The sequence below is a fragment of the Hyalella azteca genome, unplaced genomic scaffold, assembly GCF_000764305.2.
Source record: "Hyalella azteca isolate HAZT.00-mixed unplaced genomic scaffold, Hazt_2.0.2 contig4352, whole genome shotgun sequence".
NCBI classification, from domain to species: domain Eukaryota; kingdom Metazoa; phylum Arthropoda; class Malacostraca; order Amphipoda; family Hyalellidae; genus Hyalella; species Hyalella azteca.
Genome location: NW_025934571.1, coordinates 27404 through 54529, shown reverse-complemented (window position 1 = coordinate 54529; position 27126 = coordinate 27404). Strand labels below are relative to the sequence as shown.

General features: G+C 39.1%; 1 protein-coding gene across 1 annotated transcript; it reads left to right on the top strand.

Annotated features, from left to right (window-relative positions):
• Positions 1 to 1507: 1507 nt before the first annotated feature.
• LOC108666497 (dynamin-binding protein) lies at positions 1508 to 23724 on the top strand. Its single transcript, XM_047879964.1, has 26 exons — positions 1508 to 1572; positions 1817 to 2009; positions 2580 to 2710; positions 3367 to 3506; positions 4115 to 4768; positions 5075 to 6675; positions 7818 to 7871; positions 9107 to 9298; positions 10568 to 10645; positions 10715 to 10743; positions 11419 to 11493; positions 12433 to 12624; positions 12773 to 12943; positions 14598 to 14719; positions 15151 to 15287; positions 15578 to 15729; positions 16180 to 16289; positions 17087 to 17228; positions 17577 to 17738; positions 18387 to 18569; positions 19376 to 19531; positions 20583 to 20601; positions 21357 to 21543; positions 21671 to 22115; positions 22782 to 22898; positions 23406 to 23724. The coding sequence occupies exons 1-26, from the start codon at positions 1531 to 1533 to the stop codon at positions 23604 to 23606; spliced, it is 5685 nt and encodes a 1894-aa protein (XP_047735920.1). The 5' UTR covers positions 1508 to 1530; the 3' UTR covers positions 23607 to 23724.
• Positions 23725 to 27126: the final 3402 nt, after the last annotated feature.

Below are 27126 nucleotides of genomic sequence, written 5' to 3'. Positions count from 1 at the left end.
TTAAAAAGTTACGTGTTACTTATGTAACACGTAACTTTTTTGTCGGAAGTACAAAAAGTTACGAAGTTTTGATAATACGGCACCAGTAAAGTATCATGAATACCAGCATTATCATACTTGAGAAGTTGATTAAAATCTTGAGTAAATGAGGAAATTGAAAATGAGCTGATTCTAAAAAATCTCTGGTTTGCCACTATGCCTATAGCCTCTTGGCATGTCAAATGTATTCTGTTTTCCATTAGCTTAAGTTTTTTCACCTTTTCTTCTCATTGTTTTAATTTAATCTTATTTGAATGCTAACTTATAATGCTATGATTAGTATGATATTCACTTCTAAAAAATTTGTGATTTCAATCTTTAGTCTTTACATCAATTACATGAGGGTACATATAAATGTATATCTAATAAATAAAGGTATTTGTTCATACATGATACACCTTAGACTTAGTGCAAGTATCATTACTAAATAGGTACTGTAAAGTGGGGTAACTTAGACCGGCGGGGTAACTTAGACCACTTTTCGTTTTTTTAACAAAAACCTCCACAACTCAAAAACTATTTGACATAGAAAAATTTTAAGAAATGTAATTACGGCTGGCAAATCCATAAAACCACGGCTCAAAAAATTCAGTCGCGGCTCACCAAGCAGATATATTCCATGCCTGCTCTCCCTCAAGTTCATTTTTGAGTCCTATAAGTAGACCAGTAAAGTATCATGGATACCAGCATCATCATACATAAGATATTGGTTCAAATCTTGAGTAAATGCGGAAATTAAAAATGAATTCATTCTAAAAATTCTCTGGTTTGTCACTATGACTGATAGTGGACGCTAACAATAAAATAGGATTTAATTAATCTAGCAGGAATCTTATGGCTCCAAACATCACTTGAAGGCTCTATTTGTGGTCATAATGGTAGCTACTATATTCCATGTAGACCTATAGCCATAGTGGCAAAGCAGAGAGTTTTTTAGACTCTGTCTCAAGTTCATTTTTGAGTCCTATAAGTAGACCAGGGGCCGTATTATCAAAACTTCGTAAGTACGCAAAATCGACTTCCGACCGGCGTAAGTGCTGACTCTATGACGTAACTCTAGAGGGTGTCTGCTGAAGCGATAGGAAACTAAAGATTTACTAGCAAGTAGCAACACCTTGACTTATGATAGAATTTTGTCAATAATCCGACAGCGCGGATTATACACGCATAGAATGATGGCTCTACTTGTGATGGCGCCACTACTTGATCGTGCAACATTTGCACGATTAAAATATGTGATCGTGCTAAACAGTGCTATTGGAAAAAAATTCAATTCATTTCTTCAGAAATTTTTGAATTCATTTTCAAAAATTCAATTCATTCATTCCTTCTAGTCGGTACTTGATATCTTTGCCAACCATAATTTTTAGCTCCGTACACAGATTTCTTCTTCTGTGCCAACAAGGAGATATACCGACTCAATATCGACAGACAGCATTCGATAGTCGATACCATCGAAGGNGCCGATGCATCACTTCTTTTGAGAGTGTAATGCCTGAAGAACTGTCTCTGCAAAAAGGAGAACTTTTCCAGGTGAGAAGTGTATAAGTGCTAATTTTTAAGTCAATGAATTTTTCAACAAGTTTATTTAGTAATTTTTGTTATAATTTCATATTCTTGCCTAGTAGAATTTGAAACTATGCACTAAAATTGTTACTACATAAATAGTTGTATACAAAGTAGCATCTGATTGTGTACTTTATTGATTATTAATAAATACTTCTATATGACTCATGAAAGGTATTTTATTTTTTCATCTGTCTTTCCTGTATTTCAGGTGCTAAACATTGAAGACAAGTTGTGGGTGTATGGATGTGGGGGTGATGGAAGCCAAGGCAAAGTTCCTGCCAGCTGTATTGTTGCAGCTGATCTGTCAGCTCTGCTGCCTCCTTCAGAGCCCCATGAGCAGCTGCTGGTGGTCATTGCTGACTTTACTGCTCAGGAGGAGGGAGATTTGTCTCTCATGAAAGGTAATTTGAATTTGAGTAAGACTTCTTACTTTACTGCTCAGGAGGAGGGAGATTTATCTCTCATGAAAGGTAATTTTGATTATTTTAGTAAGGCTTCCCACTTGAGACTTCCCACTTCACTGCTCAGGATTCACTCCATAACTTTCCATAAATTCAGCACTCCATAACTGGCATTTATGTATACAAGGAAACACCCATCAAAGATACTAAGTAGCACTTATAAAATTTTCTGGGAATGCCCACTTCAGAGACCTGTGGTCATGATGATTGTACCTACTTCACATATACATATATATGTGTTATTTTTGGCTCTTAAGTGTAATTGAATAATAGGAGGCCTAAATTTGAGTTCATAGTGAGTTTCTTCAGAGAAAATTTCAGCAGAACATGAGATTGCAGAACCTCACCCCTAAAATTTAACTTGGACGTTTGCACTAAAATCTCCAAGGAATCATGTTTGTAGGCACAAAAACATGATTCCTTAAACATGATAACATGTTTAAGGATGATAACATGTTTAAGTTTTTATCATGTAAAACATGATAAAAACTTGCACTGTACTTAAAAAAGGCCTTCTTACAGGAACGGTGGTGGTAGGATCTGAATCCTTGGATGACAGCTGGTGGAGAGGAAGAGCTTATGGCAAGGAAGGCATCTTCCCTGCCAACTTTGTATGGAGTGTCAACCGAGAACTTCTTCAGGTCAGGACCAAGAATTTTTGTGTATTATGCAATGGCAATACCAAAAATTGGTGTGAGACACAATGTTTTCATCAGTTTCTGGCCATTTTCAATTTTATTTGTCATCATCATTTGGTTGTGCCCATCAAAAGTATGTTTATTACAAGTTTTTAGCAATTAAAATTCCACTGAAGTGTTATTATCTGAGGTGAGATTTGACCTAAAATTAAGTACCGGTACTACATATTGCATTGTGAAGATGCACAAATTGCATTTTTAAATCAGAACCAACTTTTTTCCTTGTAATTAGATGCAGGTTGCACTTTCTTACTTTCTCTCCATATCTGTAATATCCTACGCACATGATTGACTACATAAAGCCAATGTTTCAATTTTCTAATGCACAAGGTGATGCCTACGGTATATGATGGCAGGCTGCCTGAACTTGAATTAGCTATTTTCATGATCTAATCAACTGGGCGATGCCTTATGACAAGCTGCCTGAAAATGCATCAGCTGTTGTGATGATCAACTGACCTGCTGCTTGAAACTGAGTCAGCTGTAATATGACCATAATCTTATAAACAATAATATGACCATAATCTAATCAACAATAATATGACCATAATATGACCATAATCTAATCAACAATAATATAACCATAATCTAATGAACAGGGCGATGTCTGCAAGGAGAAGAAAATCAGTAAGCTGGGCCGAGTGTTGCAGAGCTTCACGCCGCAGCTGGACGAGGAGTTGCTGCTCACACCAGGCGATGTGGTGCACATAACGCACCAGCTCGAGGGGGACTGGTTCAGGTACAGTGGGGGACTGGTTCAGGTACAGTGGGGGACTGGTTCAGGTACAGTGGAGGACTGGTTCAGGTACAGGGCGATGTCTGCCAGGAGAAGAAGATCAGCTACTGGTTCAGGTACAGTGGGGGACTGGTTCAGGTACAGTTATTCCAAAGCTTCATCGTCAATTTCTGCCCAAGATCTTGAGAACTGTTGGTTGTGTGAGTTTATTTTTTTATTGAAAATATTGCAATATTTTGTTAGTCAGTAAATATTGCTTTCTTTTTGCATTAAAAAAAGTATTGGACCCACTCGTACAGACTATTTTGATTGAATCGTTGACTTAACGTCACAATGCTGCATTAAACTGTAATGATTAAATTAAATACCTACTTTTCCCGTGGCCTTCAAGGTCTACTGGCAGTTGTGATGCATTGAGGTACCTACTTGTATTTTTACTATTGAAATTTTGTAAAAAATTTTATGCTGCATTCATAGTGTTTTATCTTGAACTCGTTAATGCAAAGGCCTGTACCTGCCAAAAATTTTTTTGAGTTCAAAAAATTTCTCTCAGATATTTTTTGCAGGTTTTTAATGACGGTGATATTAATCCGTTTTTTTTCACTCCTCAGAGGGAAATGCCGGAACAACATTGGTATTTTTCCAGCCAATTTTGTAGAGATCACAGACCACCATTATACTGCCCCAGAACAAAACACGGAGCATTTCAACAGCGTTAACTCAGCACAAACTTCTACTCTTCCTGGTAAACCAACTTCTCGCATCTTTGGATATTCTTCCTCTGAATCCACTATGCATCCCAACGACCCTGTTGTCAGCATCCCTCCTAGCCTGGAATTGGATAATCAATTTCAGAATCAACTCGGTGGAAAAAATTCTACTTCGTCTGATGTCAGTGAAAATGTAGTATCTAGTTTCACAATCCCAAAGAATATCGCGTACGACGCAAATGCTCCAGCCGTGCTCTCGAGAATAGAAACCTCTTGGAAAGAATCAAATGATGAAAACGATATTTTTGACGACGATTACTTCAAAGTGAACATGCCGAGTTTATATCAAGCAAACTCTAAATCTGGGGCATACTCTTCCAACACCGACCAGCCTAAGGCCCAAAACGCGCCTCTGTCACGTCAGATGTTTGCCCAAAATTCTGATAATTTACGCAGTTCCTTGACCAGGAAAGTTGACGAGTATTTTGATCACAGAAGTCCTCTACGACCAACGCTCTCAAGTAACACTAATAGAGGAGTCGTTAACTCCAACAGGTAATCTTATTCAGTTATTTTATGCACTGGTTAGTGTTAAAATGCTTATTCTTAACTCCTATGGTACTGATATACATCTATTTTCTACAAATAATTATTTCATGATAATTTCTTCTTATCAATATCAATGTGTCTTTTATCCCTTTTTTAGGAAATGTTGACCTAATATTTTGCTAAACATTTGAGCTTTATATGAAAGTATTTCAATATTTAAATCAATGAAATAATTTCGACTGAATGAATGATCGAAGCATGCGAAAATATTACCATCGTAAAAAATTAGCCTTATATTTATTCGCCCTTGAGATACGACCACGAGGTGGACGAGATGCTGCAGACCGGCTACACGGAAGACAACACGGGCATCAACCCGTACGCTAAAGCCGTGTACGACTTCAGCGGCCAGTATCCTAATGAGCTCAGTTTCAGGAGGGATGAGATCATCCACCTCCTGAAGCACGTTGACTCTCACTGGACTCTAGGCATGATCGGGACCGAGCGTGGCATCTTCCCTACCTCGTACGTGGATATCATTGTAGACTGCGTGGACGGACCCGTCGAAAGTTTCCTGCTACGACCGTCCAGTGCCACGGAGGTGCCCATCATGGAAGGCTGGGCCGTTGCTGAGCATAGCTACGTTGCGCAGGAGAAGGGCGATGTTTCCGTGGTTCAGGGAGAGACCCTCAAAGTCGTCGAAATAATCGATGAAAATTGGGCCATTGTTGAAACTCAATCTTTACAGAGTGGCATGTGCCCAAGGAATCACTTCCGTATGTTGTCTGCAGAACAAATATGTAATATCGAGGAGCAAAGAGATAATTTTAATGATAAGAGTGATCCTTTATCTCTGCCAGGGGACACTTTATCAAATTCTAATCTGCCTCGTAGTGGTGATTTGGAAGTCAATTCATCATTAAATTTTGACGATATCGGTGTAGGAGACATGCATTTGAACTTCCGGAAAAGTGAAACAAATGGAAATAATGTCAACCTCGTCAGCATCGACGCATTGAAAGCAAAGCGCGTGTACAGCAAAGACGATTTCGGTCCCATCAAATCTAAAGCATTGGATGACGAGCTTAACAAAAATATTTCTTCTTTAGACCACAGCTTTCCGCTGCGTCCAAGTCGAGTTAATAGAACCGTGTTTACAAGTTCCACTTCTTCCGAGAAAGCGGAATCGCCATCTCTTCGTAATTTTGGTTCAAGTTCAACGCCTTCACCTCCGCTAAGCGACGTTGCTTCAATGACTGAAGGAAATAAGCCTTCTCGTCCCCCTTTGCCTTCTCGGGCATCTCTAAAGATGAGAAGTAGTGCTGATGTTTCCCAGTCAATGTCCGACAAAAAACTTCAACCTTTATTGCCACACCCTAAAGAATCACCCAAAACATCAACGCGTCCGCATGCTAATTTAACTCGTCAAGGCGCTTTACCCGAACAAGAAACCTCTGAAGACGTAGCAATACGTCATGATCTTCTCGATTTATCTGATGATTCGAAATCTCTCTTGCAAACTGCACCGATGGGAAGTGAAGTTATGATTGATACTTTACTTGATGACCTCAAACACGATATTCTTTCGAGCAACGATCAATCGCTCTTTACGAAACCATCTCCGGCTTGTGAACAAAACTTAACTCAACTGCCTTCCGAAAGTCAAACCCTAGCAAGTAAAGACGAAAATTTGGTTTCCGGATCTATAATAGGTAAGTTAGTGACTGATATCCCGGAGAATTCATCAATACATGACTTGAGGTCTGCAGACAAGAGTGCCACCGTCGACCATCAAACCCCCTCCTGCACCGCCAAGCAAGCCCCCGCATGTGACAGCTCTGGCGCGCCCCAGCATGCGGCGAACGTTGACAGCGCAGAATTTCCGCGTGACGTCACCCACCGTGCAGCAGCTCGTGAGTAGCTGATCTTTTTAATAGCAAATTATAAATTATAATCGTTTCGAATATATGATAACATTTTTTCACTGTCAATTTCTGTATAATTGTATAAATATAAATAATTAATGAAGTTTGAAACGCAGGCGTGTACTTCATTGTCGATTTGCTGCATGCGACCAATATTTCGTTATATGTTCTTTGTACGTGATTGTTAAGTATTTATTTACTGTCTTTGTTTAGGGTTACTGCATCATGAATTTTTTTATCTGGCGTTCGCAGGCATCCTGTTGATTCAGGGATGTTTGACGCAATCGATTCAATTTTCTCTATCAACTTGTGGACGTATGAATGTGTTTTACGTTACCTATAATAGAAACAATATATAGTGCTTATGGCTAACGGTTATTCAATGTATAACTCGTCATCTGCTCCATCAATCGTGTATTACTTAGCGTTCCTACGTCTTGTTTGCACCGCGAAACAATTTCGCTTCCAGCTTTTGTCCAGATTCTTACATCTCTTTTTCTTCTCTATTATTTACTCGCCAGCAATATCAGTAATACACTCTTATTAGAAGATCATTCGTACAATAACCTATTCGATCCTTACACTCAACACGTGAACTATCTTGTGAATTACCATATGACATTACCAACACCATAGTTGGTAACGTCAGCACTTAACCTAAAGCTTGGGACCATAAGTCGCGTTAAATATTTATGTTACACATTTTGCAATTCAATTCTCGATGAGGCTTCAATCATCAGACCAGTGCCCCTACCCCATTTATATAAGATTTGATATACAGTGCATTTTGTATAGTTAATCTCTCTCACAATTGTATTATAGATACGGTACACGTCCAGTAATATCGTAGTGAATAATCAAGAGCCTTCCCTGCGTATGCGCATCCCTCACATGCTATGTAGGAGACGATGTCGAAAACTACGACCTATAAAATGGAATCAAAACCGAAATTTGTGCAGGCCCATTGCTTTTCTGTTACTCATCCAGTGATATATAGTGGTGAATAAGCGAAAAACCTTCCTTCGTGTGCGTATCCTTCCCCTGTAGTAGACGATTTTTAGAAACCACGATCGTTGAAATAATGAAACCAACACCGAAATCCATGATGGTTCATTGGTTTTTTGTTACAGGAGCGTCTTCTGTGTTGGTCCCTCTGAGGCCTGCACCTCCGCCTCCTTCTTTGTGTGCGTACTTCTCTGTGTTCTTTAACCCCTGGTTTTTGTTAGTTGTAAACGAAGCCGTGGTAACTTTTCGTTAATATAGGACTGGTAATTAAAGTGGCCACAAGTAGACTGCAGGTTTATAACTGGAATTAAATCAGCTGTTTGTATACGAGCTCATTTATGGTACGCAAACCTAGACACTTGCTGGAAATAGTTTCCCTTTCAATACACGAACTGTGAATGTTTTAATAAGTTGACTGTGCATGGCAATGTTCCAAGGCTAGGTTACGACAGAAAGATAATATGTAAATATATATACATTTACTGTCTTGTTTTGTGTTAGCTGTGTGGCTCTTATATTTATTCCTGAAAATTACCGTATGCATCTAAATATACTCAGATATTCGAAGCCTCTAAACTGAGCCGTCTGCATGGTTTGTTCGTGACATTTATTGTAAGTTTTTGCTAATTGATACAGGTAGATAAGATACAGTATTTTTTCCTAGTTTCAACTGAGATGTTTCCATAAGACAATATACAAAAAATATAACTCAGTACTCACTGCAGTGAGTGACAGAGAGCGCATTTTCTCGTCGATGAAAACGTGAAGTCACGGAAGGACGGACGGACGGACAAACAGACAGACAAACGGACGGACGGACGGACTGATGGACTTGACGAGCACAATAGAGTTTTTTCCATAAATAAGAAAATGCGCTAAAAATACAGAATGAACCCATTGATCACATTCATGTACTCACCCGTCTTCACGGGGCTCTTCACTACTGAGTAACTTGCATGTGCCTTAAAGAGTTACGCATTTTCTGAGTTATATTCGTTATATGCAATATCTGCCTATATAGTGTCTTGCATCCTAAGTTTTTGTTTCTGCTTCTATGCATGGTTGAATGTCCCTGTTGAAGCTTGACTTCTCGGTTACGTTAATGTAATCTCTGATTGATTTGCAATCCTTCAGTTTCGATTACAGAAAGCCCAATTTCGACTCTCGCAATTCTGGAAATGCCAATAATACCTCAACAACTCTGTAAATGCTAGTAATACCGGTACCCCAACAACTCTTTGGATGCTAATAATACCTGAACAACTCTGTAAGCACTAATAATACCTGAACAACTCTGTAAGCGCTAATAATACCTGAACGACTGTAAGCGCTAAAAATACCTGAACAACTGTAAGCGCTAAAAATACCTCAATGTCCATGGAAAGTCTGATGCAATTCGATGGTCGGTCTTCAGGCCGGGCAGCCAGCCTGCCGGCCACGCGGTCGCTGGGGACCACTAGCGGGGTGGGTCTCACCCATCGCTATGATGACGTGGCTCCTGACGCAGACATGCTCGGTCTGGAGCCTCCCTCTACTGCTGCTGGGGACGTGGCTGACCTCTCTGTCTCTGTTCCCGCATCAGAAGAAGAAGAAAAAAATAACGCAGGTGGTTGTTTATATAAGTATTGCTTCTCAGCAGACCCGCTAATGATAATAATTAAGTCAAGAATTGATTGAAGTGCGTTAATTTAAGATGGTTATTCTAGTAATTTTAATTTATATCAGGCTGGTAATTTTTGTTTTATTATCAAGAAGTTATTGTTTTATCTTCGGATTTTTTTTTGTATTATTCGAAGTACGGTGCTTCTAATGGTATTCTAGTGTAGCTGTATTATTTCTGATGTTTTTTGTTTAATTTTAGGATAATGTCAGGGCTAGTTTGGTGTAACTTGGTTATTTTAGAGTTATTGCAGTCGTTTCTCTGGCAATTTTATGGTTATTTTAAGGAAATCTTAGTTTTCAGCCGGTGTCCAGTATCGAAATACAGACGTAATATATACTTTGTTCAAAGACTTAGATAGAAAGATACTGTTAAAAGAAATCTAACTTGTTCCTGAGCGCCCCACCGCTCAGCTCGCGGTGTCTGATTGCGGGTTAAGTTATTATGTAGGTAGGATTCCTTACATTAAGTTGGTTATTATGTTTGTAGGATTCCATACATTAAGTTGGTTATTAAGTAGGTAGGATTCCATACATTAAGTTGGTTATTAAGTAGGTAGGATTCCTTACATTTCCCTTCTCTGTCTCTCTCGTGCGGGCGGCCGACGTCCCGTGTACGCGACCTCTCGTTCGAGTGTCTTCGTTTCTGTTGCTTTTCACCTGTCCCTCCTTGTCACTTCGTCTCTTTGAGATGCTAACGCTGCTTCCTTCAGCGGGCTGCACATCTGAGACCTTCCGCCCCTTGTGGGTGATGAAAAAATTGAAAAATTTTCAATAATTGAAACCTGCCGCATTACTGGAATGTTAATTTTTTACCTTCGGTGCGAAACAGCTTATTGGCTGAAGCACTAGCAAACCCTACCTACTACTTCGTACTACTACTTAACAGAAATCTACATTTTATAGCAAGAGCTTAATCAAATGGATATTTTAATCATTTTCTATTTAAAAGTGACTGTAATTCGTTTATGCCGTACACTGTTAGAAAAAACGCTCCCACTGGCATTCTAGTGGCCGGTCGCCCCGTGAAAATAAACTTTTTCGCCGTTTTTGTCTGATGTTTTACGGATTTCTAGGGTTAAATTAGAATAAAAACGACGACACGGTGTTTCTTTTCACGTTCCGACCGGCCACTGAAACGCCGGTAATACCGTTAACGGTAATTTTTCTAACAGTGTAGTAGTATTTCAAAGCAATTGTATTATTTGTTCCCCAGACTCAGAAGCTGCTAAGGAGAAGCGGTCGGTGTTGAGACGAGAGCTGGTCCAGGAGCTGCTCACTACAGAGGTGGAGTTTATTATATGTTACTTATATTATATATCAATTATATTATATATTAACAATATTATAATTTATACGTTTCTCATCCACGACCTCGAGGCGCTCGTGCAAGTACGGTGTGCATTTAACTTTATATTATATCTTAATTATATTATATATCAATTATATTATATATTAACAATATTATAATTTATACGTTTCTCATCCACGACCTCGAGGCGCTCGTGCAAGTACGGTCTGCATTTAACTTTATATTATATCTTAATTATATTATAATTGTCTCTCAATACAGCAAATTGTATTACTATAATTATCTCAATACAGCAAATTATATTACTATAATTATCTCTCAATACCGCAAATTATATTATAATTATCTCTCAATACAGCAACTATGACTCGCGCAGCTAAATAAAATTAGTATCATTATGGCAGTTTGTCTACTTCATATTATATATTAATTATATATTAATATATAATATGAAATTATATATTAATTATATAATATGTTTCCCAATTTTGTTAATAATTGTTAAATCTTATAGCGGTTGTGGGAATTTCTTTCCATGCTGGTATTTATATTGCATTGACGGATATTTCTGTAAATAATGGAAGCCCCTTTTTAGGTGGGTATTCACTAGGAAGTATTTTTATTTTTAAAAATTATTATTGATGTTCTGTTATTGTGTTTTGTGGTCTCCTCTGTGAATAAAAAAAACGATAAAAGAATGAAGGTCATGATTTATAACCACTAAAAAGCTATAATTTTTGTCTGGCGTTTTGCAGGTCGCCCGCACCACGGCGACCCATGCAAAGCAGGCTGGGGTAGACCTACCAACGCTCATGGGCAACGTCAAGCAGGTACAGTTTGCTGGCAACGTCAAGCAGGTACAGTTTGCTGGCAACGTCAAGCAGGTACAGTTTGCTGGCAACGTCAAGCAGGTACAGTTTGCTGGCAACGTCAAACAGGTACAGTTTGCTGGCAACGTCAAGCAGGTACAGTTTGCTGCTGTCTCTTATACACATCTAGATGTGTATAAGAGACAGAGCAGGTACAGTTTGCTGGCAACGTCAAGCACTGTCTCTTATACACATCTAGATGTGTATAAGAGACAGGGTACAGTTTGCTGGCAACGTCAAGCAGGTACAGTTTGCTGGCAACGTCAAGCAGGTACCTGTCTCTTATACACATCTAGATGTGTATAAGAGACAGCGTCAAGCAGGTACAGTTTGCTGGCAACGTCAAGCAGGTACAGTTTGCTGGCAACGTCAAGCAGGTACAGTTTGCTGGCAACGTCAAACAGGTACAGTCTGTCTCTTATACACATCTAGATGTGTATAAGAGACAGCGTCAAACAGGTACAGTTTGCTGGCAACGTCAAACAGGTACGGTTTGCTGTCGTAACTGACATATTGCGTGTAGGAAACAGGTGCCTGGCTCATGTATGCATATTATCTTATTCGTGAATTATATCTTATCTCCAATGGTGTTATCTGACAAACACGCAGTGACAATCGTCATCATTGTGAATGAAAAACAAAGCGCATTATAGTGCGCATTGTGAATGAAAAACAAGGCATTTATTATAGAATTGATGCATGAAAATTGTTTCATAAGCTCTCGGTGCCAAAATCTCTTGAAATATCAACAGGTTGAAGATTTCACATCGATGGGACTGGTCTAGAACACTAAGAAAATATCAAATTAAATCAATTGCTATCAATGATAATAAATCAATTGGAAACTGTTCACATTTAATTAATATGATCAACGTAACTAAATCAGCAGTTATTTTTCAGATAATATTAGCAGCGAAGCAGCTGCAGAAGAGCTTGCAGAGCGTCTCTTTCAACAGTGACGACGAGCTCGACATCGGCGCTGTGTTCCTGGCCGAGAGCGACAGCCTCTGCGACGCCTACAAGACATACTGCGCCCACCACACCACCGTCGTCGANAGCTCTCGGTGCCAAAATCTCTTGAAATATCAACAGGTTGAAGATTTCACATCGATGGGACTGGTCTAGAACACTAAGAAAATATCAAATTAAATCAATTGCTATCAATGATAATAAATCAATTGGAAACTGTTCACATTTAATTAATATGATCAACGTAGCTAAATCAGCAGTTATTTTTCAGATAATATTAGCAGCGAAGCAGTTGCAGAAGAGCTTGCAGAGCGTGTCTTTCAACAGCGACGACGAGCTCGACATCGGCGCTGTGTTCCTGGCCGAGAGCGACAGCCTCTGCGACGCCTACAAGACATACTGCGCCCACCACACCACCGTCGTCGAGCCCCTGCTGTCTCAGGTGTTGGCATGGGCATGACTCCTATGGTCATGGTCAGGACTATTATGATTATGGTCATAACTCTAATACTATTCATTGTCATAACTCCCATGTTCGTAATCATAACTCTAATTTTATTTGTCGTAACTCCCATGTTCGTGGTCATAACTCCCATGTTCATGGTAATAACTCCCATGTTCATGGTCATAACTCCCTTGTTCGTGGTCATAACTCCTATGTTCATGGTCATAACTCCCACGTTCATTATCATAACTCCCATGTTCATGGTCATAACTCCCTTATTCATGGTCATAACTCTAATGTTCATTATCATAACTCCCATGTTCATGGTCATAACTCTAATGTTCATTGTCATAACTCCCATGTTAATTATCATAACTCCCATGCTCATGGTCATAACTCCTATGTTTATTGTCAGAACTCTAATTTTCATTGTCATAACTCCCATGTTCATGGTCAGAACTCTCATGTTCATGGTCAGAACTCAGAACTCCTATGTTCATGGAAAGAAATCCTATGTTTATGGACAGAATTCCTATATTCATGGACAGAACTCCTATGTTCATGGACAGAACTCCTATGTTCATGGACAGAACTCCTATGTTCATGGTGACATATTGCTTGCAGGAAACAGTTATCTTGCTCTTGCATTTTATCTTTTTCGTGAATTTTATCTTATCATTAATGGTATTATCGGACTAAAATGCAGTGATAGTCATCGTTGAGAATGAAAAGCAAAAATTTACAAGTAATCTGTTTCAGTTGGCATTTTACACTTTAATCTGTTGCCCTGCATGCAAAATCCTAGTCAAGATTTTATCGAAAAAAGTACTATGTAATTATGCAAAACTTGACCATTCCTTATGAAATTAATGCATGAAAATTATTTCATGAGCTCTTGGTGCTAAAATCTCTTGAAATATCAACATATTGATGATTTCACATCGATAGGACGGGTCTAGAACACCAAGACATACTAATTAAATTAAACCAAGTGCTACCTATCAATGATAATAAATCAATATGAAACTGTGCAGATACAATTAGTATGATCAACGTAGCTAAATCAGCAGTTATTTTTCAGATAATATTAGCAGCGAAGCAGCTGCAGAAGAGCTTGCAGAGCGTGTCTTTCAACAGTGACGACGAGCTCGACATCGGCGCTGTGTTCCTGGCCGAGAGCGACAGCCTCTGCGACGCCTACAAGACATACTGCGCCCACCACACCACCGTCGTCGAACCTCTGCTGTCTCAGGTGGGGCCATGAGCAGGACTTCTATGGTCATGGTCAGAACTCCTATACTTATGGCCAGAATCCTAATTTTCATTGTCATAACTCCTATGTTCATGGTCAGAACTCCTATGTTCATGGTCAGATCTCTAATTTTCATTGTCATAACTCGTATGTTCATGGTGACAACTCTTACTGTCCCTGGTATATGATTAGCCATGTCTCATACTTTGAGGCATATTCTTAGTTATCCCTCAGACCCTCCTTGGTTAATACAGGTATCATGTCTAACATTTTATTCTACTGCACTGGCATGCATACGCAATCATTTCAAACCAATTTACCAACCTTTTTATCAATGAGGTCTCTCAATGTATGGAGTAGATTAAGTTATGCATTACTTATAAAAATGACTTTTTTCAGTACGGACAACACGGAGTGAAGCGGAAATACATGGAGCAGGTGCTGAAGGAGCTGCAGCAGCACAAAATACAGCTGCTTGACATGCGTTCAGTGCTCATCAAGCCTGTCCAGCGCATCCTCAAGTGGGTTCTTCTTTATTTTCCCTTAATCACATATACGCATTTATTTTCCATTGAAATTAGTTATCGCGTAAGAATTTTTTGCTCTTTTTAGCAAGTGCGATCATTAGCCGCGCAGACACAGTCCCAAGCTTTGTGTTGCGTTCCATGCTGGGGAAAAGGAGACTGATGGCACTGAGTATTTCCTTATTAATGGTACTCTAATCTTTTTTATCAATATTAGGCAGTGATTATTATTGAATGCTTCAATTTTTTTATATGTGTGAAGGTACGGTATCTTCTTTCAGGGATATTTATCAATATTAAGCAGTGATTATTATTGAATGCTTTAATTTTCTTATATGTGTGAAGGTATGGTATCTTCTTTCAGAGATATTTATCAATATTAAGCAGTGGTTATTATTGAATGCTTTAATTTTTATATACGTGTGAAGGTACCCGCTGTTTTTGGACCGGCTGCTCTCCTACACGCCGCCCGGGGAGCCGCAACACGACCATCTCACGGCCGCCACGCAACGCATGGCTGACGTGGCCAACGCTGTCAACACGCACACCAGGCGCATGGACATTGGTGCGTGGTGTGCTGTTGCCACGCATTCTTCAACATGCTGCGCCCAAACTCTCTAATTTCAATCACCATTTTTCGCAATGTTTTGAGGCGTAAATACTCAGTTTTCATCAGCAAATTTCTTAGTAGTAAACGATTTCCGACAGCATTAGCTTAAAGCTTTGTAGACGTATCCTGAAGCTTTGAAGTTAAGTTTTAAACAAAGCGAATCCAACCAAAACATACTAAGTAAAGTATTTTAATTAATTTTATGGTAATATTCAAAGCAATTCTGACTGCTGTTAACTTCGCAGTTCGCAAGTACGGCAGTCAGGGCAGCAGCGGCGCCCCCGAGGCCGCGGTTGCTGGGGGAGGCCGCATGGGTCGCCTGTCCCTGCACTCCATCGCCAAGAAGAGCGCTAGGGTCACGTCACGCCTCTCTGCCTCCCTCGGCCTCTCCACCTTGGTGAGAAATTACATTTTCGTTCAGCCTCCCTCGGCCTCTCCACCTTGGTGAACAGTTGCATTTGCCTCCCTCGGCCTCTCCGGTTGGGTAAACAATTGCATTTTATTCCTCGTATTATTCTATAGTCGACTATATACACCCAGTTTATTGCTTGCACAAAAATTTATTTATATGGATTTGTGAAGGGAGCATAATTATGCACATGTCGGAAATGGAATGCCGATTCCTTGTTAAATAGTATAGATAATCTGACTTTGCATAATAGAATGCTACGACCGTGTGACGATGTATAATCGAATAGCATATATGGTCTGATGATGCTTTATTTAATAGTATGTACAGCATGACAACATATACTCTTAACACATTGTGTAATCTTTCAACGCAACACATGTACACATGGCGTATAATGCAACATTGCAGTAGTGAACACAATTAATAATTCTTCAGCCTGAGGACGTACACATGACGACCGTGATTGCCGAGTACCGCGCGGTGTTGACTGACGTGGCGACGCTGCAGCAGCAGGCGCACAAACTGCAGCAGCTCCTCTCTCTCAGGTGCGTGTTCAACTCAACAGACTTCATATGATATTATGTTTGATATTTCAACATTTTCCAAGATACCTCGTACGATATTATGTTGGATATTTCATTTTACCTAGATACTTCATACGATATTATGTTGGACATTTCAATTTTCCAAGATACTTAGTTTGATATTATGTTGGACATTTCAATTTACCAAGATACTTAGTTTGATATTATGTTGGACATTTCAATTTACCAAGATACCTCGTACGATATTATGTTGGACATTTCAATTTACCAAGATACCTCGTACGATATTATGTTGGACATTTCAATTTACCAAGATACTTCATATGGTATTATGTTGGACATTTCATTTTACCAAGATACTTCGTTTGATATTATGATGGACATTTCATTTTACCTGTTTTCCAATGGTTACCTAAAGTATGTGCATTCGTTTGTTAAAAATAGTCAACTTTCACTAATTTTACACCAAGGAAATGATTTATCAGCTTGCAAACGCTGACGTACTTATTAATTTTCTGGTGTAGTTATCGCAGTAGTGGACTTTTATCCATCACTTTCGTTTTGTTGAAATGATTTCTTTGATGAAATATTGCAATGTTTTCCAGGCACTAATGTATCCTGGCAATTTAATTTGCAGGAGAGTGTAAACAATGAAAATTTCGATCATTGCAGCTGGTATTCTTTGCTATGTCTTAGAAAACAAGCATGCATGAATTTATTTTTTTACGAAAAAAGTGCTGGCATATGCAATTGAAAAGAACATGCATGAACTTAAGAAAGAAATGCTGGTATTTCAGACACAAATCTGAGCTGGCCCTGACCGAGGGTCTGGCAGAGTGTCTGCTGGCAGGAGAGGGACTGCCACGTCACTACCAGGATGTGCTGGATCATGTCAGGACCGCTGCCAGAGAAGTCTGCAACAACGTCATCCCTCCCTTTGTACGTTCTTATTCCTTCCTTTTTAGAGCATTTTCTCATTTATGGAAAAAAATTCACTATTGTGCTCGCCATGTCCGTCTGTCTGTCTGTCCGTCCGTGACTTCAAGTTTTCGTCGACGAAAAAATGCGCTCTCTGTAACTCACTGCAGTGAGTACTGAGTTATATTTTTTTAAGTTATGTTTTATTGAGGTTTCTAAAGTGCCAAATTGTTCAAACTTTTGACTGTGGGAATCCATTGTTCATATTTTATAGGTACTTATATTTTTATATCGAGTGAAATACACGATAAGAAATTGAATTGGGATAATACATGCAAAAATCTTGTAGTATTTTTTCAATCTTCACAGGAACGCACAATGAACGAGATGGTGCAAGTGCCGCTGCAAACCGTATTGTCCCTCACCAACACAACTGAGCGGCTGCTGGTGAAACGTGAACACAAACTACTGGACTACGACCGAGCCCAGCACAAGATGGACCGTAACAGGGACCCTGGCCGTACTAGGGTGGTGAGTGACCGTGGTGTAGTATGTGGTGCAGCCCAGCACAAGATGGACCGTAACAGGGAACCTGGCCGTACTAGGGTGGTGAGTGAACGTGATGTACGGTAGTATGTGGTGCAGTCCAGCACAAGATGGGCCGTAACAGGGACCCTGGCCGTACTAGGGTGGTGAGTGACCGTGGTGTATCACTGGTTGGAGCGTGACAGAGACCTCAGGTGTACTCACGATAGATACGGTACCATATCATTCACCCTGGCCGTGCTAAGGTGATGATTGACCGCGTGGTGTACGGTAGAAATTGTACTAACTTCTAGAGAATCAATCAGGAGATCTTATAGTGATCTTAGCGGCAGTAAGGAGTGATGATGGTGATGATTTTCATCCAAGCTAAGTTTAGTTGAACGTAGTTGAATACAGTAGCGCTCCGCTTCCAATTGAAATTGTAACTTTTTCTTTTGAAGCAAATATCCGAACATAAAAGACAAAAATAAAATTTGATAACTAATTTGCTTGAAATAATGAAAGCTATGACTTATTGTGTTTTAAGATGGAAGTATAAGAAGGAAATTAAAAATTGTACCCTAGCTGATCGATCTAATATTAAATATTATGCCCTTCTAGAATATCAGTAATGAAATTTTTCATAAACTGCAGTTGGAGGAGGAACTGCTTCGTGCGCGCAGTGACTACGAAGCACTGCATTGCCAACTGCTGGAGGAACTGCCACAATTTAATGCCTCAGCGTCAGCTATACTTGGCAACTGCCTCACTGCCTTCTTAAGCGCCCGCACTCTACTGCACGGCAGGCTCGCTAAGAAGTACTGCACCCTGAAGCAGGTACTGCGCCCTGAAGCAGGTACTGCACCCTGAAGCAGGTACTGCACCCTGAAGCAGGTACTGCGCCGTGAAGCAGGTACTGCGTCCTGAAGCTGGTACTGCGCCATTTTGAATCAAGTCATACACCCTGACGCGTGAATTTATTTCAATTTTATATTTTCCTCCACTAAACTATTTGGCCACGTTTTTGTTAATTTGTAAAGATTTATTCTACGTTAACTCGCTGGATTTTTTAAGTGTATGATCTCGTTCACTTTTTGAATAGTCTACAAGGGTACGTTCTGAATGAAGGATTTGTACCTTATTTTTTCAGGTTATTTCACATTGAATTATTCTAAGTGCGTGTTGATTTTACAACTACGCAGTGATAGCTAAAAGTTCCATGTTGGCAAGTCATTTCTGAATTTTGTAATTAACCTATAACTGGAGCAAATTAAATTGTATCTCCAGCGAACTCGAGAAATATTGTAATTTTGTACGGCACAAATTTCAAGTATGGTACCAGGCATTTCATAATGAGGTAATTAACTGATAACTGCTACATAGGTGCTTGAATCTTTTTCAAATTCGGGAAACATGTTAGTTTCAAACCTGTGTACTGACTGTGAAAATACTGGAGCGGTTGTTACATAATTAGGTAACTAACTGCCACAAACGAACATTTATCTTCACTGAAACCGAGTAATATGTGAATTTTACAACTGTGCACTAACTAAAATTTTCAAGTAATGTTGGTTTAGTCGATATTAATGAGTTAATTTACTGATAACTGTCACATCAAAATTCATGTGTTCCATTGTATGCAGAACGTTGCAGGCGGCGAGGTGGCCGCTGAAGGGCAGTGGAAGGCGGCGTGCGAGAAGCTCTTACAGCTCAAGTTTGTTGCTGATGGACATTTCAGCTTCAGAGCGACATCTGTCAACCCTCCTGCTGCTGCTGATACGAGAAATATGCCGCAACAGGTGTGTTTCTTTTGTAGTAACTTATTGGTAGGTTATTTCGTCTGGTACAGAATATTATTGCAACAGTTGTGTTGCTTTTGTTACGACTAATTGATACGTTACGGCATCTGTTACAGTTCATTAGGGTCATGATTCTGTGTCGGCTAATACCTACTCAGTTTAGTGACTGTGGTACAGGAGTTTTGCGTTAGGTTCCATCCGTTTTATTAAATTCACCTTTTATTGAAATTATTTGTAAAATAAGATAATCAACTCCTCACCTATTTGAACATTGAAAATATAGAACAAATTAGAATATTTCGAATCCTTTTTCTCCCATTTGCTAATTTCGACAAATTATCTATGCCTTGGGAATTAAATCATTAGTTTTTTAACAAATTATTGCCACGTGCAGCATTGAAAATATAGTACAAATAAAATATACGTTTAAAAATTACTTTTTAAAGACAACACTTCCAAAGAATCCAGTGTCTCCAATCTTAAAGATGTACCATGAATTTCTCATTTAATTTTCGAATATTAAAAAAATTAATTTTTCAANCCGGTTCGAGCTTCGGTCGACTACGGACGTGTGTATGTGATAGAGTGAGTACATTTTTGAATCGGTGAATAAATAGAAAAAAGTCTTAATTTTGAGACGGGCACCTATTTGGAGTACCTTGTTTGTACAAAAAACCAGCAGAATGCCCAAGCCCAAAGCTAAACGTAAGAAAAAAGAACAAGGAGATGGAGCATCAATATCATCCGACTGCTCAGAAACCTATTCTGCTTCCGGTGTCAGCATTACTAATCCCTCTGCAATACCCACCTGGTCACAAATGCCACCTCTCAGCCTTGATGACATTGTACCACCTGTCTCTTATACACATCTAGATGTGTATAAGAGACAGGAGTAGCTCCATGTGGATGATGGAGGTGAGTAGCTCCATGTGGATGATGGGGTGAGTAGCTCCATGTGGATGATGGAGGTGAGTAGCTCCATGTGGATGATGGTGGTGAGTAGCTCCATGTGGATGATGGTGAGTAGCTCCATGTGGATGATGGTGAGTAGCTCCATGTGGATGATGGGGGTGAGTAGCTCCATGTGGATGGAGGGAGTAGCTCCATGTGGATGATGGGGGTGAGTAGCTCCGTGTGGATGATGGAGGGAGTAGCTCCATGTGGATGATGGGGGTGAGTAGCTCCATGTGGATGATGGAGGTAAATATCTCCATGTGGGTGATGCTGGTGAGTTAGATGATGAAGGTGAGTCGCTTCATGTGGCTGGCGGTCAGTATCTTAGTGGATGATGAAAGTCCGTGTCCATGTCTCCTTGTGGATGATGACATGACAGTCTGTATCCTTGTCTCTTTGTGGATGATGACAGTCCGTATCCTTGTCTCCTTGTGGATGATGACAGTCCGTATCCTTGTCTCCTTGTGGATGATGACAGTCCGTATCCTTGTCTCCATGTGGACAATGACAGTCCGTATCCTTGTCTCCTTGTGGAGACAAAGAGACAAGGATTTTTACATAGTTTCTCCGTTATCTAGAACAAGGTTTCCCAAGCATGAAAATTGTTTCCAGACATGGAAACAGCGGTTATTCGTAACTGAAAATTACATTTTCATAGGAATTGGAGCTATGCGGTAATACCCATTAAGCGAAGTCAACTGAATATGTATAATCTGTGTTTAAATATGAAGGCAGAATTTGTTGTATTCTTTTATTTTGTAGAAGTTTAACGGTGAGTATAGTCATTCATAATCATTATTTTCTTAGAAGTTCTATGGTTTCGATTGATTTTTATGCTAAAATCACATAGTAATATTTTAAAATTTTCCAGAGCGTACTGGGTTCGTTCGTTCATCCGTGCTTGCTCCGTACCATGAAGTTGAATTACGAGCTCAACAAACGGTGCCATCCGCCAGCACCTTGCCTCATCCACCCTCTAGAGCCTCATCCAATCCTCCAAAATATGAGGACCTTTTCCCCGCCATGTCCTCTCTCCCTCCTGGTCACCGTCGGTCCGGGTCCGGTACACAGATGAGAGGGACCGTTGCCGGTGCCTCCTATCCCAGTCCACTCGTGGAGGTTGTTCCGGCTGCCCCCCTCCATTACGGTACCAAAGATGGCAGTTCCGGGGCACCGTCGGTCCGGGTCCGGTACTCAGATGAGAGGGACCGTTGCCGGTGCCTCCTATCCCAGTGCACTCGTGGAAGTGGTTCCAGCTGCCCCCCTACATTACGGTACCAAGGATGGCAGTCCCGGGGAACAAATGCCAGTTCTAAGACCGAGATCCTCCAGCGACTTTGGGTCTTCAACTGTCGCTGGCGCCCGAGCGAAACTGTATGGAGTTGTCCCAGCTGTCGAAGGTGATGTAAACTCTCCACCTCATGGCTTTGGAGGAAAAACTGGAAGAAGATCTCTGCCATCGGCCGATGTTAGGAGATCCCCAAGAAAGTCTGTTCCGTCCAATGAAGGAACAGAAGCTTCAAGAACTATGGCCCCAGGCCCAGTGAATGACTATAGTGAATCTGAAGGAGGAGGTTATGATGACCCAGAAGACGCGGCCAGCGAAAATATTTATGAAGAGTTAAAGACGGTAAGAAATTGGTTACGGAAATCTGTCAACTTTTTTACGAACGAAATTTAAATAATTCCAATGGGATACCAATTGTACTAATGTAGATTTTCCCATTCTTGTTTCCGGCATCTATTTTTTATTCAAACTATCGTTTGAAAATTCTCAATATCTAAAGATATTGAAAGTTTTTTCAGCTATTCAACCATCCATTGTCTGGTTCATGAATTTTTCACTACCACTGGCCAACTCGGAGATAAAATTTACAATTCTATAATATTTCTATTTTCTATCACTTATGGGTGTTTTTTTTTCAAGCAAATATCTGACCAAGTACATTTTACGTGCCAAAAAAATGTGTATCTGTTGAGGCAGTTATATCAGTATTTTGGGCTCAATAACTGAAACAAGATGATAGGAAGAAAAATATAAATTGTTAACGAAGTATTTTTATGACCGCGTTGTATTTGAATTTTAAATACTGAACATATTTGGTTGTAAATTCCCATATGATATCTTGTGTTGATGTTGCACCTGTAAATCTTGCTCTAGGTTAATAAACTCTTGTTAAGCTAAAACATCAATATTAAAAATTTTTTAAATGTTTTAATTTCACACGAAACGTTGGTATGTTTTCTTCGGAATTTCGCTAAAGAATTTTCATAACTCGAAGTTCGTTTTCAACAGGATCCTGCCAGCAGCCACGCGTACGAAGAGATTCCTGAAGGAGGCGTCCAGAGTGAAGACCGCGCCACGTGTGCTGAAGCCTCCGATGACGAGAGCTCATCTGCTGCCTATGCTGAGGTCATTATCATTAAGAACTTCCATGAAACGCTCAAGAATATATTTGGTTCAGAATTTTTTATGGTACATCTTTTATGGCTCTCCATGGAACTTAATCGATGTATTTGATTACAATCAAATAGGTACTGTTTAAAAATTCTACGTAATATATATATCGCCCGAAAATACTATGTAAGATTTACGCAAGTTATGTTTCCTCAGGATCCTTTTTTGAAATTATTTTCTTCAGCATTTCATTTCCCATATTATTATTTTTTTCGTTTGTCAAAAATTATAACGTTTGAAGTTTCTTAATTCGTCAAATCACTAGCGCTTCTATAGCTTTTTATGCATTTTCACAATGAACACTAATTTTTAATTGTGTTCATTATGTATTTTTTTGTTCACACAAGTAAAGAAAAATGTCAAGCTAGTACTTTTCTATAGTATAGGAAACTCCAAAGCTATGATTATACCTAGCAACGCAAAATTATTAAACGTGCAAATACTTCTTCTTGTTGCTTGCAGTTCTTCTACGCCTTGTACAAGTTTGGCGGAGAGAGCAGCAGCAACCAGCTGTCGTTGTATGAAGGACAGGTGGTACTGCTGCTGGAACCTGCTGCCAGAGACGGCGCTCAACCATCTGCCAGAGACTGGCGCTACGTTGAGAACAGACAGGGAGAGCGGGGCTACGTGCCTGCCTCTTACTTGGCTCCTTACTCACCTTAATGCTTTCTACTTGATTTTGTGTGCATGTTTTTCTGCCGTAATTAACAAGTTATATGCCTGTAATTGCAGCAACAACTACTTATTAGGCAGGTTTCAAGAACTCGGTCAAGTTCTTGCCTACTTTTTCTCATTGCATAACAACTGGCTTATAATTATTATTATAATGTCTATTACCCAATACCATTCAGACTCGTACTTGGACCTCCAACCTTCACTGTTCCAATAGGAATCGACGAACTTCTATTAAGATTTTTGGACCGTAAGACTGATACACGTTGTCTATAAACTAGGCCATCATAGTCTTACACGCAATTCGCGCTGTTCATAATGATATCTATCATGACTAAATAAACTAATTACATTGGAATTATAATGGTGTTAGTCCATTCAATTAACTAAACTATGAGGAACTTTTGTTAGACATAGATGCGTTATTCCTTTTTGTGTGCTCATGATTTACTCTTTTATCGTACAGAAATTCAAATGTATTAATTCTTTTTATCCCTCGCCATTTTTTATCCAATTAAATAGTATAAAGGTAAACGATTAGGTTGATTATCAAATATAAATTTTGCCAATGGCATATAAATTCATAGGCTGTGTAGAGTTATCGTCCGGTGAAGAATGGCAAAAACTAAAGAATGTTACGAAATTTCGTCTGATGTTTGTGAGGTTCAACTGAGAACCTTGCAAACATCTAATAAATTATATCAGGTTAAAGTAATTGACCGTGTTGCCGATGTTCAATATCCACGGATTATTTAATTGCATAATTGCAATCGAGCTTGCAGGAGAAATGAATCAAAATGTGAATGTTTCTTAAGAAGATAAATTCATCTTCATTTTGAACAAAATGTGCTTCCTACTCATGACCACGTCGACTAAGGTATTATTTTGAGTGCTATTAATGACTTTCTGTTGTGAACACTTCTTGTATACAAGCGTCTCTATGGTCAGTCGCTACGCACCAGAGTTTAGGCTTCAGTCCCATCCTTTTCTTGTTAACATATTAGGAAAACTATTGTTGACATAAAATGGTCGTTGCGAATGATGATCATTAGTTCTTCAATGCTGACCGAAAATGCTTGAATTTCCGTTTTTGCTTGAATCGCTTCGCCTGCTAGGTATCCAAGTTCTTATAAACGGAAACAGATTAAAATATGATTACTTTGCAAATGTCACCGCCGTTTTTCAATATTACACGGAGGAAATAATAACAATAGCAGTTAAAGGAAACTGGACCTGTGTGTAAAAAATCTTGCATTGCTTAATAAATCCGATGAGATGTGACTACCTGCCCGTGGCCAATAAACTGTGAGATCACAGCTTAATGTTCGTGAATCGATGGAGAGCCCTACCTAAGACGAGGTGTTTTACTGCCTTTATATTCTCTTTGATTTTAACTCTGGCAACTGGTATTCAGCAATTTATTTGTTAAGTCGCAGCTATTTATGATTATTTCATAACTTTGTAAAACCTCTTTAACTTCATTTCGTATAATCTTATTGATGGTGCTGCACTCTAGATTAAGTTGATCTTTGCGTCACGCATTATCCCTTGCTACGTGTTTTCAATGTATAGTTTATATGCCAGTTCAGCTTTTTGTCGGATACATTCTCCGGGAAATTCATTTTCCCCCGTATTTCGGGAAACTTATTAATAATTTCTGCCAATTGCATAAAAATTACAAGTAATAATCTTCCTTACTTCCATGACCTGGCCTCTCACCTGTGCCTATCCTGTGAACTATTACATTCCTTTGCTATTTCTCTCTGACATTAACGAGTAATTATTCTAAGATATGTTATAGTCAATCCTATGATTTTTAAATTCCTAGGAATATTTATCTTCTGATTAACAATTTTTATCTTGACAACTTCATTTTAGATAGCGAAATGGTGGCCCTTATACATGGTAGTAGAGATTTCCACTATCGAGCCCGAATAAAATTTGGTTTATTTTTTTCGTGAACATTTGAAGTTTTAAGTCGTTTGCTGTTGAACTAAACGAAGTTATAATTCGAACAGCAAGCGACATTTATCTAACCAAACTTGTGTCTTTGTAATTTTTAATACAGATGACGACCTCAATACGATGCAGTGAAAATTTTTGGCCGCTCTTGCTGCAATAATACTAGAAATGCACCAATGATGTTATGAATTGTAATCACTCAAGACAGAAGATTGCCTATTTTATTATTGATTTCAAGAGGATGATGTTAAACATGAGTAGTTGCTTCAGTAGCGTAGTACATTCCTAGTATTTACTTCGATTAATGCAAACTGCCATGAAAAGCAGGATTTTACTGCTGCAAATTGTCCTTGCAAAAATCATGTTTAAAAATTGCTTGTTTAGTTCTACACGAAGATTCGAACCAAAATGCTTAAGTTGTTTTAGTTAATAATTTTGAGTGTTGCCTTGATGTTCTTTCTTATAATTAAATTATATGTCGTAGAAAATATGTATTCATTTAACGGGCTGCCTGACGAATCTCACTATATTTTCTACTAATATAACGTGCGTATACTCCTCTGCATTATTGCATTACTTGTCCATAACCTGAACAGGTTTTTCCTTTCATGCGTCGAAGTGGAATTGTTAATAGGTTAGCCAAAATAAAGTGCCTTGTTTGTTGTACCTAGACTTAGAAGTGAAAACTTTCGAAGTAGAAGATTACCTTGTCAAGCACGTCATGCTTAGGAATGTCTTACTTATCTGCTCAATGTTATGCTATTTAAAGGCTTGTGATTATAGATCGGCTTTGAAATGCGCTTTATTGCTTCCGGTTAGTCCTCCAATCTACTCCTGCATTATTATTAATCCTGTTATTTAAAGTATGTGCTCTGCACCTCCATTATACTCCGTCTTCTTCTGGTTGAAAGGTTGACTATGAACAGAACAACAGTACCCGACCAAATGTTTTTTTTACGAATTGTCTGCCCTTTTACATGCCAAATTTTATTTAATTATTAATCAAATCTTAAAAATCGAACGATCTTTGGTCGGGAAAAAAGTTGTCCTACAACTGATATAATTTTTCTGATAACAGCTGTCCAAAGTCCACCTCTAAAAACCTTTAACAAGCTTTTGCTTGAATGTTTAAGTTTTGATCCTCGTATGAAATTTGCAAAAATTGGTCTGACATATAAACCCGATTGAGCTTCTTTTAACACTAAAATTTATTCAAAATCGATCGGTTATGCCCTGATTTTTGTAGAAGTTCAACCTCGTTTAGTGAGGCAACCTAGTTTCTAAGGCCAACGCTTTTTGATTCGGTAGACTCAAATTAGCGAACTACGAGCTATCCATGAAGGTGTGCACGTTTTTTGTTGTTGTTTGAAGGAATAAAACTTTAATCTCTTGGTCAGTCTTTTTAATTGATAGTTATCCTCGCCTAAATTATTTGCGCTTAACACTTGAATTATTGGTGCAAAATGTAATTGATAAATCACCGTTCCTGGAGCCTGAAAGAAGAACAGCGCTCCATTGATTTTTTTACGTCCCACTTCGAACTCATTTA